At 37.6% G+C, this 16,590-nt stretch overlaps 1 protein-coding gene across 1 annotated transcript in view; it reads right to left on the reverse strand.

Moving 5' to 3' along the window:
• Window positions 1–2,604: 2,604 nt before the first annotated feature.
• LOC132113910 (BTB/POZ domain-containing protein KCTD8-like) overlaps window positions 2,605–16,590 on the reverse strand; it is a 36,241-nt gene continuing 22,255 nt past the window's right edge. Inside the window, exon 2 of the mRNA XM_059521964.1 lies at window positions 2,605–4,950. Within this exon, the coding sequence (XP_059377947.1) occupies window positions 4,424–4,950 (527 nt within the window). The 3' untranslated portion in view covers window positions 2,605–4,423. The remainder of the gene's footprint in view (window positions 4,951–16,590) is intronic.

A 16,590-nucleotide genomic window follows, 5' to 3' on the forward strand; every position in this document is an offset into this window, starting at 1 on the left:
CATCAAAAGATGTTGATCCAGGAACGTGTCTTACTTGGCCAAATCATGTCGACCGAGAGAGGACTTAGCTTGCTAACTGTTCCTGTTGCGACGTTCTTGTAGAACATATCACCATATTAGATCTGAGAGCTGAACAACAGCATTTTAAACGCGTGTGTTTGCATTTAGATTGGTGTTGGTGTGAGCTCGTATATGGCTGATATTGATGAAATGGAATATACTGATGTATGTCACGGCTTTAATTAGCATGCATTTTATTCATTCTCTCACTGGCTCGTACTTAATGGAAGCAGAAGTGCTCAGCCTTTTCTAGAGCTTCTCCATCCTTCAATTTTAAATTCCACACTCCACACAATAATAGTTCTCTGTCTTTTTAAAGGACTAGTTCACTTCCAAAATTAACTTTTCCTTATAATTTGCACATGCCCATGTCATCCAAGATGTTCATGTCTTTCTTTCTTAAATTGCAAAGAAATTAGGTTTTTGATGAAGACATTCCAGGAGATTTCTCCATATAATGGACTTCAGTGGTGGCCAATGGATTGAATATCCAAATTGCAGTTTCAGTGCAGCTTCAAAGGGCTCTACATGATCCCAGCTGAGGAATAAGTGCCTTATTGTGAAACGATCGGTCATATTAAAAAAACAAAAAAAAATGTATATAGTTTTTTTTGGCAACTGAAGACAGAAAGACATTAACATCTTTGATGAGGGTGAGTAAATGATCAGGAAATGTTTATTCTGGAAGTGAACTAATCCTTTAATTTCCATTTAATACAACATTTTGACAGACCTCTTTCATTAACACACAAATGTCAGAAGGTTTTAGTTCTTTGAAAGCCGATTAATCATTTTCTTGTCCTTTTAATTTCCAAAGATTTTGATATACAGTATATTTTTAACCATTGGACTGAGCTGTCTTAAACTGTTTTTTTATTTAATTATAAGTTTTCCTGGCATGACTAATCTTTAAAATATGTATTTAGTTTGACACTTTCGACTACTTTTGAATGAATGGTGAATAATTGTGCCACCTACCAGCAGGGTTAACTGGATCAAAGTAACCTGTAAAAATCTTCACATCAACTACCCATCTGCATATGACTTATACGTGGCAAAATGGCACCGTTTGGAGCCTTTATTTTTTCCTGACAGAAAGTCAATTTGATCTGCAGAAACATTTCCAGGAAAGAGCTTCAGAAATGACAAGGACGATGACTCACAGTAAATCCTGATTACACACTGTATTCCAAATATAAGACAGACGTCATTTTGACAGGTATGAATAAACTATGTGAGATCTGCCTGACTGATTACATGACTAAAACTGTCCATGCCTCCATGAAAAGCATAATTTCAGATGTCTGAAATGATTAAAGCGAGCTGAAGAGAAAAGCCTTGGATGATAAAGTTAAGACTCAACCTAAATGAAGTCTCCACTCATATGAATAATAAAACTGGCTGCTTCTTCTCAGAATAATTGTGCTCTTGAGGACTTACCAGCTATCTGAGGCAGGTGAAATGCCATGAAGTCTTTGTTGAAGGAATCCCTGCTGGACGCTTAAGGTGTTTTAGAAGTTGTCCAAACCGACTGCAGATTTGGATTGATCTGTTCTTCCTTACCTCCTTACAATTCAGATGGGTGAATGGATGGTAATATTCAATAGTCCAATAGAAGTCCAGTGAACTGCATCCATCCATCATACAAAAGTGCTCCACTCGAACATGTTTATATTTATGATTTGAGTTCCGTCTCGATCGGGTGCAGTTAAATAATCCTAATGCCACCACACAATAGAGGATTTTTTTGGACAAAAATAATTGACAAGCCGCAAATCGGTCCACACCCTCCGATCATTCAGGGGTGCAAATTAAGCTTGAAATCGGCCTTAAAATCGTCTAGTGTGCCGCCAGCTTTAAATTTACAGAAGAGATGTATTTTTTCTTACCATCACAGTGTTGCCAAGAAAACATAATAAATGATAAATATGAGTGAAGACTATGGACTGGAAAAAAAGTGCAAAAACAGAGAGTAAACAAAGTTAAACTATAACTTACTTTAAAAAACGTTTTTTCAAAAATGCCATTCTCCTACAAAAAGAAACAAAATATTACAACAGACAACTCTAAATCAATAAATAAATCCCTCTAAGGAATGAAAAAGCATCCATTTATGCACAATTCAAGTGGAGAGGCCCTTGGAAATGGAGAAACACTGGATGCAATGAAATGAGAAACAAACATTACATTATGTGTAAGGTGGAGCTTTGACAGCTGCTAAGCACTAGCTAAAATATGTGACTATTCTGGAAAAAGGCCATTGAATGCAACTGCCTTAATGAAAATCAAGCCCAAAATGACTTGGAGGATGAAATGCAGGGACATGTTTTGTTTTCTCAAAAAAATAAAATGTTTATGTCATGTCTGAAAAAGCCTGGTATTATATTGACCTTTTCTTGTGTACAAAAAGAATAAAAGTGCTGGAAGGTGAATATTTTAGTAAAATACCAAAAGATTTAAAATATATATATTATTAAAGTTATTAAAGTATATATCCCAAAATATCACTCTGAATGAAATAAGGTAGACGAAACACACATTAAATCGCCTATTATAACATGACACTTTTATTACGGGACACTGAGGCAAATCAATAGATATAACAACAAATGTCTTCACAAATTTCGGAGCATTTCAGGTTTCAGAGTAGACTAACACTAAGTCCTGATTTAAACCCATTAAACATTATAATTCTAGGATAACAGTATCAACTGTGCCTTGTGCTTTTCAAACCTGTGTCCTGGATTGAAACTATAACATATCTCAAACCGGCATTTACAGAATGTTGTGCTTTAAACGTGCGTGGAACTCCATACACATCAATTAGAGGGCAATCATCTAATATCTCTCAAACACAAGTCTTTATGGAGAATGCACTGTGAATGCTCACTGACATTTGATATGCAGCCGACGGCAGATGGAAAGATCATTCCCAGAGTCTAGAATGACGCTCTGCTATAAACAATATCTTGGAACCATTTTCAGCACGTGGATTAAGCTACTGGTTCACTGCCATAGCTAATTTTCATTTAAAAAGAAATCTGGCTAGGCTCAAACTCAAACGTGTCAAAATGATAAATTCTTAAAGATGTTTTCACATTAAGGTTTCGCACTGAGACAAACCGTAAGGGAACCAACCGTGGACATGTATCTTTGGAGTTTAACTCCTGGCCTTCTTCATAATCCAGCTCTGGAACCAAATATAGGATTAATATGAATCATTTGTAGCAACACACTTCCTTGTTTTCCATATTTTTTGTGATTCCAAATCCTAATTTCTGTCACAAATGGTTCTATAGAAATTTACATTAAGAAATATGTGTGCACAATTATGGACAGAAGCACACACACAAACACTTTAGAAAACGAATGGCAGACAATGGACAGTTTCTAGGCATCAGTCAGAGAAACCTCACACAGAGAAAAACCAGTGCGTAGATGATGTACATTGTAGCCCATTACATAAATGCAACAATTAGGTCATTTGAAGGGATGGAATGAGAAGATAATTTATCCATTATATATCTGTCCTCATTTTACGCTGCTAATATAAAATCTCCATATCCTCTTATATTCCAGTTAGGATTTTAGATTATGTGCTACTTGTTCATCGTACCTTCCAATTCTGGCTTAATGATTCTCAGCAAATATACAGCTGTATGTTTATATATTTAAATATATTGTATAGAATTATATTATGGCTGTCAGTTTAACATCCATATAATATAATTTATTCCAATAAATGAACACATTTAATGTGGCACAAGACTTAAAACATTTTTGAATGTGACACATAAAGAAAACAAAAAACAGATATGACAAGAAATGATGCAAAGACATCCATCTACAATTTGTAGACATAAATAAAAAATTAAGCAATATATGGAAGTGTCGTATGCGAACAGCTCAGGATTGATATAGACTTGACTGCAAAATGGGGGCTTTTTTTAGCAAATGCTGATATATATGTGATTAACTGCAATTTGATGAACATTTTAAAATGTATAGTTAATAGTTTACAGAGATATACTATGTTTGCAGACCTTCTGGACAACAGAAAGGTTTGTTTAGATGACTCTAGATGGAATGGCTTTTCATTGAAACATTCTCCATCAACACTTTTCGGTAGATTTTTAAAGTATAGTTCAAAGATATGAATGGTGCTGTCAATCTGAACAAAAACAGAGCAAAGTGGAACGTTTCGTTGGCTCAAGTTCTTTCATTCTCTTTTCTGATACTCAGTTGTTTGGTTTCTCATTGTGAATCAAGGCCTTTGAGGGCTTTAAAGTCTGTTGGGCAATCTATTGTGCAAGAGTGTGAATCGGTTGGATAGTTTATCCCAGTGGCCTATCCTGAGTTTTCTTTATAGGCCGTATTTCTGAAGCAGTTCTGACTGCCACTGCCGTTTGCGCTCTGGGAACGCCGGAGGGATCTTGATTTTTCTGAAATCTTGGATGCACTCTTTCATTTCCTCCTCCATGCTGGGCCTCTCCAGAGTCTTCCTCCGGGTAAGACTGCTTCCCACACCTTCTCTCGGACCAACCCCACTAGTGAGGGACTGGAACAGCTCGCTGTTCCGCCTCTTATCCGGCATCTCCATCCATTGCACCGAAGATCCTTTCTTGGGCGGTCGGCCCAGAGTAAGAGTGCTCGGAGGTCGAGATACAGAGTGTAGGGCGCCGCACGGAGCCAGCGAGCCCCCAACAACCTCACCGTGTGACACCAGGATGGGACCCCCGTCCTGGGGAGACGTGGCCTCAGAGTGGGTCTCAGAGCTGGATGTGGAGAGCTCGTTCAATGAGGCTCTGCTCTCGCTGGCCTTATCCAGCAGTTTCTCAGACTTGGGCTCCTCACGCTCCAGTTTAGGGGATGCTGACTTGCACGCAGGTCCTGGTGGATAAATAAAGAAAAATTAGCTGATAAAACAATAGAAACCCCTAGAGGCCAATGTCAAAGTCCCACAGACTGAACTGATGAAATGCTTAGCTCCTTTGTGTTAGAGTTTGCACTAAATCACAAAATGTCCATTGCTTCTTCTCTTTTTTATTAGTTTTGTTATGCATTCACAGCAAAAATATCCAAACATCCTCAATAAAAAGTTAACTTGATAAGCAAAAAATTTCACCAGGATTTGCTTTTTAAACTAAACTAAATTTAGGCTTAAAACAAGAAAAAAAAATGACAAAAGCACAGCACAGACCAATGTTCTTCAAAATATCTTCTTTGGTTTTCACTCATATAGGTTTGAACAACTTCAAAGGTGAACTATCCATTTAAAGTAATGGTTAATGGCTAAAGGTTCTTCCAATACCTAGTGAGCTGCCTACATTGCATCCTAAACTAAATGTAACATTGTTAGTGACCAATTTATGAGCATTCAAGATATGTAGCATCACAACTGATTTTCAACAGAGCTTGCTGTTTGCATGTTGCAAGCTAATGACTAGATGAACCCAGCATAAAATACACTCCACACAAAAATTTGTTTACTTGGGCCTAAATAAAACTGCTTTTCTTAATATGTTTCGGTATGGACTGAATTCATTTTCTTCATCTGTTATCTTGAATGAACTTTTTCCATTAAAATTGTTACCTTGCATTATGGGACTGCCTTTCCCATACAAGAATACATAAGATGATACCTTTGGCAAAAACAAGATATCTTAAAAGGCAGCATACATTTTCTGCCTACATTTCAAAGTGCTTCACACTGGAATCGTGAATATAACTCTTCTTAAATAAACTAGATGGCTATCCTAATTCAGAAGTACACTATGTGGCATTTGAGATAGGGGGGTTCTTAGTCATGTAATTCAGCCTCAAGCAAAACACCAAAGAACTTGGGTACAGGTCAAAAACATGGAATTGTGGTCCATTAATGGTAACTGACTGCATTTCAGTGCAATATCAAGTATTCGTTGGTGATTGCACACATAAGAGATATGTTCAGAGGATAAGAAAGCGGTTTACAGTGTACAGATTAAGACAAGTAACAATGTCTTAATTTTCCCATAAGAAGTCTCCATTACTGTCTATGTATATATTTTTCTTTGCTTATTTTGAAATAAAAAATTAAGCTTTACAAATGGCCAACACAAGTAACTCAACTAACTACATCTAATATCTTGTCTATTATCTCTGTAGGTCATAATGATGAAATAATACATTTTCGCAGAGAATCAAGAGCCAGCTGTAACTGCATGCTTCAGCAAGTCTCTTAATGTGATGCAGAGGAGCTGCTAATTGGTGATTAAACATGGAAATGCAGGCGAAGCTGAAAACAAAGAGTCCATCAGTCGCTTTTCAGGACACGGATCATTGAAGGAGACCCTCTGGGAACAGGACACATAACCATTATTGGCTGGAAACAGATCCCAGAACAGCAGACCTTTGGGAAACTGGCCAAGGTGGCATAATACTAACTGCACAATACGTGTAAAACTGAAATATATAAATTCAGTTTAAGTTAAACTCAATCAACTTTTTTAAGGCATAAAGTTGATTACCATAAACATTAATGTTTTGTTGATATGTTGAAATACACAATATTTCATTAATCAACATTATGCCAGCAGACAGAACTCAAACCCCAAATGAGGGACTCAGGTCATCAAAAGAAGGTAGAATGAGGGTATGAGGGGGAAATTTTTTTTTGGCTTATTATATAAGCTTACATGACACTACTTTACTCCTTGCAGACTTGTTTGCTATTTTATATATATATATATATATATATATATATATATATATATATATATATATATATATATATATATATGTGTGTGTGTGTGTGTGTGTGTGTGTGTACTATTGTTTACTACAGTAAAGTAAGGAAAGGTACTCTTTAAGACAATCTCTTTTGTCTTCGGTCTATACGTAATCACTTTAAACTACCTAGAAACCTCTCACATTTTCTTCAAAAACAATGAAATTATATATTTTTTTTAAAAACATGTTATAAACCTGAGCCTGTTGAGTAAACCCACTGACTGGGCTAAGACAAAAACCCCATTTTCACCATAATCGACCGTCAGAGAACCACATGCAACCTTCATGCAGTAAATTGCAAGCGGCGCATCTGAAGCAGCACAATATCCATTTGCTGAGGTCAAGGGGTGTCAGGTGCAGCGTGACCTTATTGAACTCAACACTACTCTCCCCTGCCATTCTGAATTAGCATGAGCGCTGTCTAAAGGCCTGGAACGTTCCAGAACATCCTCCGTTTTTGGCCATTTTATTTAAAACGAATATCCTGCCATTGAATAAAATATGGTGAGCTGATCACATCACATGTGGCAAATGGAGCCATTCTAACAGTCTGTTCATCCTACTTGCTCCTGTTGCTTCCTAATCTTTACAACAGCAATAACCATCAGTGCCTGCAGCAAACGAGCTAGCCCGGTTAATGAATGGCTTCAAATCACACACACAGACTTCCCATCTCACTTGAAAAACAATTACACATGTAGATCCACAGATTAGCTCTTACTAGTGTGTCTTTCCCATGTGTGACCCGAAGGAAAACAGTAATAGCTTCCCTCTTTTGAGTAAATACAGTCTATATCAAACTGTCGTTGAGTTAATGAAATGCATAAGTGCACATAAATAAGCAGAGGTACTAACTGATCCGGCTCTACAGGCGAAAAAACATCACATTGTAAAACATCTCCAAACCAGGCCATGAGTTGTGACATGTGGAGGTCAGACTGATAAATCATGGAAGAGGAGGTAAAATATTAAAACTGCTGTCCCATAACATGCAATTGTGTTATTTGAGGATGCATTTATACAAGTTTAGTAGCAGAAATGGATTTAAATGTACTTAAATGTAAATGGATTAAAATTACAATACAAGCTTATATTGCACTATATTGTATTAAAATGTAAAGTTTACTATGCTGGAAGTCATAGATATTTCTATAAATAAGTTATGATGCAAGTATTTTATTTCCTGATTAAGCAACATCTAGTTCAGGCTCTACAAGAGAAGCGCTTACTAGAATTATTAGAATTAATAAGTTTCCATAGGAGTAAAGTGTTACGCATACTGTATGTTGTTGAATTAATTATTAATTAAAACGTTTAAATCATTAACTGCTTCAAAATGCATGCTGTTAACAAAATCATTGCTGAAACATTTGCAGTTTGTCTACTGTACCACTAACAACAAAATTACAACACAACATTCATAAACACAAATAGGCAAATTAAGTTTTAAATAAGTTTTAAGGTTTAACTTGTTTTTTTAATGAATGTGAATTTAACTAACCATTTACATGTTTAGCACTTTTTCATTGTAAGCATGTATAGGGAGACTTCAGATATAAAAATGCTGACTTGTTAGGTAATATTTTCTTATTTAAATTGTACAGTTTTCTATTAATTCAATTGAATGTTTGCAAATACCAATATGGCAGTGTGTTGGCTTCACTTTTTATGACATCATGAGCAATCCAGTTCTCTATTAAAGAGGCAGTAACACTTTTAAAAAGCCTATAGGCCTGTAATTATATACAGTCGCTTTTCAGGACACGGATCATTGAAGGAGACCCTCTGGGAACAGGACACATGACCATTATTGGCTGGAAACAGATCCCAGAACAGCAGACCTTTGGGAAACTGACCAAGGTGTACTATATATTTACACTTTTTTTTTTTTAAGTTAAACTAACACCATTTAACATATAATTAACAAACTTACAATGAAGGACAATCTTTTTTCCTGAGAAATAATAATAGAAATGTCCAAAAGCATTTGTAGCCAAGATTTTAAGGTTTATGTCCATAAAGACATTGTTTTTCAAAAATAAATAAACCCCAAGAAACATGCATTGGAATATTGGAATAAAAAGTGTGACAACTAACCTCAGTTGTCTATCCCTGTTGTCTATCTCCATAGATATGGAGATATATATATATATATTAATACACACACACACACACACACACACAAAAGGTGGTTCAACAAAATACTGACAAAAGGGGGAGATCATTTTTACACATGTTGGTGTTATATCATTCATTAAGATGTTGAACTGAGTAATTAAAGCTGAATAAAACAAAAACTGAAACATATTCATTTCAGGCTGCAAAGCAACAGAAAGCTATTATTTTAAAGGGGGTGATTATTTTCTAGACTCATTGTATATATAACTATCATAAAAATATGAATCATAAAAACTAAACAAATATGACAAATGCTTCTTGTACTAATGTGAAACCACACACATTAAGGCTGGATAATGACTGCTGGAAATGTTAATTATCCTCCCAGCTGTCAGAAAGCTGTTGACAGAGAGACACAGGTGTATCCCTCATTCTGCCCTTCATGAAATAAAGACCAATTAGCTTTGGCAGAGACACGAGCCGCTTTTGAAAAAGATTCTGACAACTCATTCAGCTCTCATAATGGACAGTTATTCCAATATGTTGAGTGAAGTTGCTCTTTTTATTGTTTTATCTCCATACAGATCATGGAGATAGAACAGAACAGTCCCACAAGAATCTAGCAATATTTATTATATTATTGCAGCTCAAAATGAAAACTTGCATAATTCAATACTGTAGCAATAAAATGTGTGGACGTGTGTATGTATGTATGTATATATATATATTTCCTATATATTTCCTATCAATATATTTTAATATCACATCTAAATGTATGAATCAGAATATGTTTAAAATACTAATTATATGTGTATATATATGTGTCTATACATGCATAAACATATATATATATATATATATATAAATATACACACACATATATATATTTATATATATATATATATATATATATATATATATATATCAGTGCCGGTTTCTCCATTAGGGCGATTGGGCGACACACCACCAAAGTGCGAAAGGGAGGGATTTTTTTTCTTTCACATTCAACCACAGTGTCATGCTAGCTTTCACTATTCTAGACTGTTTGTTCTGCCTCTAAATAGTCCAATCAGCGTTGAGTCGCATTTTGTTTAGTACCGCCCCTTTTTGGGAGATTTCTGTCAAACTGAGATTCGCCCCGAGTGCTCTCATAGACTTCCATTCAAAGATTATTTTTTTCCAAACATCTCGGTTACGTATGTAACCATGGTTCCCTGAATAGGCAACGAGATGCTGCAGTGACATCACCACTATTGGAACACCTTCGGTGTGACGAATGTCTGAAGCCCTATACCATCCCGCCAATCTTATTGGCCAAATAGCGCTTGGCACCGCCCCCACGCATGCGTACGCATCGTATACCTGGGTGCCACGCGCCATTTCGCTCAGATTTCATGACTGAAGAAGAATGCTATCAAGGTACGGCACGGCCAGGATGTTACCGATACGTAACCGAGATGTTCCCTTTCATAGGTCACTTCGATGCTGCGGTGACGTCACCACTATGGGAACGCTATACCATAACGCCTGACGTACCTGATAGCTGGGATCCAAGGAAGCATCTGCTCAAGCGGAGAGAACCCGGGAGCCAGGAGCCATCCTCACATCCAGACTGTAAGACTTGATAAAAGTGCTCGGTGAGGACCATCCTGCCGCAGCACAGATATCATCCATAGAAGATCCACTGAGAAAAGCTCGAGAAGAATTCGTGGAATGAGCTTTAACTCCTAAGGGCGAAGCGAGCCCGTGCGCCTCATAGGCTAAAGATATTGCCTCCACCACCCAATGTGACATGCGCTGTTTTGTAACCGCATGGCCTTTATTCTTATGTCCAAAACAGACAAACAGCTGGTCAGACTCACGCCATGGGGCAGTGCGATCCACATAAGTCTTTAAAGCTCTCACAGGGCAAAGACTTAGATCTCCAGACCCCGCCTCAGCAGGGGATAAAGCTTCCAGGACCACCTGCTGAAAGCGGGCTCTTCTTCTATAGCCCCTTTGCTCAGCAGAGTTGACATCTCCTGTCGCAGCACCGCTATTTCCATCGGTTTCACCACCGTGGAAAGAATTCCGCGGAAAGGAGGCGGGCCTCTTCGAAACTGAATGGTGTAATCGTGACAAATTGTGCGTAACACCCATTGAGAAATGCCGGGCAAGCGTTCCCACGCGGCCCGAAACAGTATTAGTGGTCTCAAAATTTCAGTTTCCTGCAACGGTGTCATACACGTTAAAACGTCCGGGCCCGAAAAGCTCTTGGCGTTCGTGCACAGGGAAAGTGTATGCGTAAAAGCCGCTGCGTCTCGTGTATAATCCTGAAACGTGTCCACAGCAGGAATTAGACCAACAGATTGAACATCGGGCTCTGCCGCTAGCGAAAAAGTGGCGGCTGTGCGAGCCGTCATAAACGGGCCGTCTGTGCGGGACCCTTGAATCGCCCCTCGAATTCTGAAAGCAGGATTGCGCAGAATGTCTGAGGGAGCGTTTGGCGTTACAGCTCGAACCAATGCTGCTCGAGGCGCTGTTTGCAGCGAGACAGTCAAAGTTTGAGCATGGGGACTGCAATGAGAGTGTTGGATGCGTGAAAGCGGTCCAAGAGCGCTCTCTGGCGGAGGGCACAGTCCCTGGCAAGCAGCGAAAAGTAAGGATGGCTGAAGCGAAACAGTCGTTCCGAAGCTTTGCGAGATCCCGAAGCGCAGATGTGTCGAAACACTGATCCGAAGCGTGATTCGAAACACCCATGTCACGTGACTATGACCAAACGAAGCCTTGAAGTGTTTCACTAATTGTTTCATCAGGTGTGGTCCGCCGAATCAGCGTTTGATTGGAACGGTCGGGAACAGACCACACAATCGCACATCTGTATAAAAGTGAAATAAACGCATTTTGACCTCGTGGGTTTTTGTGAGAGGAGTTTGACTTTGAGATAGCGGATTTTTGGTGATATAGTGACATAGTGCGATTTGATTAGTTATAGGCAATTTAGACTTACATTTAAATTTACACAACACATTGACTGAGAGGCTAGAGACAGACAGAGTATACATATAGTGACACATTAATAGATACATAGATATAAATATATATAGACAGCTAGATTAATAGATAGATACATATATAGATAGATTACAGATACATATATAAATACATCTATTATAGATAGATACATATATAGATAGATTATAGATACATATATAAATACATATATTATAGATAGATACATATATAGATACATAGATTATAGATACATATCTAGATACATAGATCGATTCATATATAGATAGATAGATTTGGATAGATAGATAAAATGGAAGCTCCCCAGAAGAGATGCCGTAAATCTTTGGTGTGGGAGAATTTCCATTTAGAAACCCCAAATAAAGTGAGATGTGTGTATTGTGATCGGCAGCTAGCCTACTGCAACAATACATCATCCATGATGCGCCATTTGAGGAGCACTCATCCTGCCATTTTGCAGGGTGCAGAGGATGGCATTCCCCCTGTACCTAGGCCTGCTACTGACACTGCTGGGCCATCTAAGCAAGGTATGCATTGTTTGGGATATAATTATAATTGAAATATAATTACAACCTTTTGGGACACTGTTTATAAAGTTTATAAGTTATATAAAGCACTGATTATAAACACTGGAAGGTTTCCAAATAATGAACCAGTAGGCTATGCTTTTAATAGATGTGCACTAATTGAAGCTGTATTTTTCCAATGTATTTGTCTGAAAGTATGTTTTGTCTTCTCTTTTAAAAGTCAGACAGAGGGAATTGGATGAGGCTCTTATAAACATGGTGGTGAAGGATCTGCAGCCCTTCACCATCGTGGACGATGAGGGATTCAGGGCATTTGTGAACAAGCTTGATCCAAGCTATGTCCTCCCATCCCAGAAGGTGCTTAAAATAATGGTCAGCGAAAAGTACAACAAAGCCAAGGAGAAGACAATGGAGGACCTACAAAAGGCCGAATTTGTTAGCCTTACAGCTGACATGTGGTCCTCCATTAATATGGATGGATATCTTGGTGTGACTTGCCATTACATAACACCAGAGGCAAAAATGGCAACTGTTGTACTGGGTGTAAGGAGGTTTTACCAAACCCACACAGCCCAGCATCTCATGGAGGCTAAAGCCTTGCTAATGGCTGAGTGGGGAATAACCTCCAAAGTTCAGTGCATGGTGACTGACAATGCATCTAACATGATCCTAAGTGCCCAGCTACTCCACCTTCGCCATTTCCCATGTTTTGCTCATACTTTAAATTTGATTGTGAAAAAGGCACTAGATCAAACCCCAGTCATCAATGAAATACGCCAGAAGGCCAGAAAGATAGTGGGGTTGTTCAGATCCAGCTGCAAAGCAAAGGACAAGCTTGTGGAGATGCAGAGCTTGATGGGAAGACCAACTCTGAAACTGATACAGGAGGTTGACACGAGATGGAACAGCACATTTGACATGCTACAGCGCTTGTATGACCAACGTGAACCAGTGGCTGCTGCACTTTCCAACTTAAACAATGATACTGCTCCCCTGACAAGTATTGATTATGACATTATTGAACAATCATTGTCAATACTGCAACCATTCAAACTCGCAACAACAGAGATGTCAGAGGAAAAGAGAGTGTCTGCTTCAAAGCTTATACCACTGTACAGGATGCTGCAGCACAAGCTTGCACAGAAAAAAGGAAATGCAACGCAGGAATCAACTGTTCAATTAGGTAGGCCACAATCAGTGTTGGGAAGGTTACTTTGGAAATGTAATAGGTTGCAGATTACAAGTTACCCTGTTTAAAATGTAATAGTAGTGTAACTTTTTCAATTACTTTATTAAAGTAATGTAACTAATTACTTTTGAGTACTTTTTGATTACTTTTCTAAATTTGTGAAAAATAAAGAATAATAAATAAAGGCATATACATCAACTTAAATACAGTTATCTAATAAGCATGTGACGTATTCTGTGTACTAAACTCCTGAAACATTAATTAATTTACAGGAGGGGCGGACTGGGAAAAAAATTCAGATTGGAAAATTCAAACTCATACAAACAAATTCATGGACAATACTATTTTTTGTATGGTCCTGACATAAAAAAAGGTTTAAATCTTTCATTTGGGGACATGCAAAATAATTAAAAGTTCTCTCCTGAACTGCACCTTCACTTCTATTTTTCTCTTCAGTCTCTTTATTTTGCCGTTATCCATCTCTCTCATGACTTTAATACTCAAGATTGAACAAAACTATACTTTACAATACAATACTCTACAATACTACAATATCTTTATAGAAAAATCCTAATACTGTACACGAGTCATGTTTTTCCCTTACAAAAATTAACCATGCTTTTATTAGCCTATATAAAAGTAAAATAACCTTGTTTTGTTTTTGTTTTTTTGCAAATGGATTTGTATTTATTTTTAAATAAATACATTTGTTAAATAATTTTACATTTTTACATCCACAGTTAAACAATAGTAACCATTTTCTCTGGATTTATAGTTAAATATTAAAATGTTAATTTTCGTAAGGGTTGTGTTGTTGTCTGTCGTAGCTCCCCCTAAACCTATTAAAAAAATCTGTTTTTTTTCAGCTAAATTCCTACTGTAACATTACAACAGATAATAATGATGTCCTTTATATAGTATTTTGAGTGATGACTGATGAGCAACGTGCTGCTGCTTGATTAATTAAATAAAAAAACTAAGACAAAAAAGCATCTTTACAGATGAAACTGACCTGAAACCCTGAACAGGAGTTCTGCTTCTCTGCTCCAGCAGTCCACTTTATTCTCTCTCTTTCTCTCTCTCTCTCTCTCTCTCGCATTGATTACTCTGAGTCTGATCCAAACCGTTTGGCGGAGGCGCGGAGAGAGCGCGAGTCATGACTAACAATTCATGATTTATTAGAGATTTAATTATCAAATGGTGGATTCGCAAATGATCGCTTTAGTATACAATTATGATATTAAATAGTGGGCCAAAATCGGCTGCCAGGCCACCGGGAATTGTCCTGGTTCTCCCAGTGTCCAGTCCGCACCTGATTTCCACAGACACGCAGAATATGCAAGTCATATATTGCATTTTTGGGGCTTTATATTCACAGACACTAGTCGATGTCATGTTTTGATTCAAGTGTACTGACCTACTTTTGATTTAGTCATCCAAAATGTGGCATATTCCGTCCGCGTTAGGCATTTCGTTTTTATGACTGTATTCTACGAACCAGACTGTATTTCCGCATCCCAGAAATTGCATTGAGAAATTATCAGGGCGGTATGTCTCAGAATAGTCAGTGCAATTTGGGAAATAAATCAGTTAAACCTGTATGTGGATGTGTGTAAATATTCAAATGTAATCCCCTTTGTAATCGTTAAAAATTTCATAAGTAACTGTAATTTAATTACTCTTTTTTTCGTAGTAACTGTAACTAATTACAGTTACAATAATCTTGTAATTAAATTACGTAACGCCGTTACATGTAACTAGTTACTCCCCAACACTGGCCACAATGACCATACTACCCATGTGATTGGCCATAACTGTCATATTATTGTCATTATTATAAATATGTGTTTCTCCTGTTTTGGCTCATAGGCTCACATCTGCAAGAAGGTCTGCACTCCAGATGTGGAGGTTATGAGAGTTTTAGAGCCTTGGCACTGGCTACACTGCTGGACCCAAGGTTCAAAAATGTGGCATTTGGAAATGCTGCCAAAGCCCAGGAAGCTGAAAAGCATATCACACTGGAGTGTGCTTCACTGATGCGTTCAAACACAAATCCTGGTGAGCAGTTTCAGTCTGTGTTATGTTATGTAATCTGTATCATGTAATATAATATATCCTTCATATATGCCGTCAGTTTAGGATTTGTTACTAATTGCTGTTTTCATTTTTATTCAGACCCAGAAATGTCAACATCACACCCATCATCATCATCATCACCATCACCATCAACCTCAACACCAGTAGAAACACAGGACAGTTTATGGGAACTTTTTGATACTCGCATCCATCAAACCAAGATGATACACAATGCTACAGCTGATGCCACAGTGGAAGTGAAAAAATACATCAACGATGCGTATTTGCCCAGAACTCATGATCCACTAACTTACTGGAAAGAGAGAGCAGTAATCTTTCCTCATTTGTATGTCCTTGCAAAAAAATATCTTTGTATGCCAGCAACAAGTGTCCCTTGTGAGACAATTTTTTCAAAGGCTGGAGAAATTATCTGTAAAAAAAGAAGTAGGCTAAGTCCTTCCACAGCAGATAAATTAATATTTTTGAATAAAAATCTCTAAAAAAGTGAGACATTGTGGCTTGATTTCTTTTATTAATATTCATTTTTCATGACCAAAATAACATTATGCACAGTGAGGAGCCTATAGGTTACAAGCTTCACATATTAGAACATTATAATAATAAAAAAACAACACATTTTTTTAATGGCTCGTCAAGGTTGTTTCAGATAAACACCTGCAAGTGACAACTAGGTGTCACCGTTGAGACGGGTGTCGGATTGATTCGAAGCCTCGAAACAATATGGCACATTTGGTTCAACTGTTTCATTGGTTCACGAGGCCTCGATTTTGCCATCACTAGCGAAAAGATCAGGAGCTGCTATTCGAGAGGCATTAGCCG

The sequence above is a fragment of the Carassius carassius genome, chromosome 33, assembly GCF_963082965.1.
Source record: "Carassius carassius chromosome 33, fCarCar2.1, whole genome shotgun sequence".
NCBI classification, from domain to species: domain Eukaryota; kingdom Metazoa; phylum Chordata; class Actinopteri; order Cypriniformes; family Cyprinidae; genus Carassius; species Carassius carassius.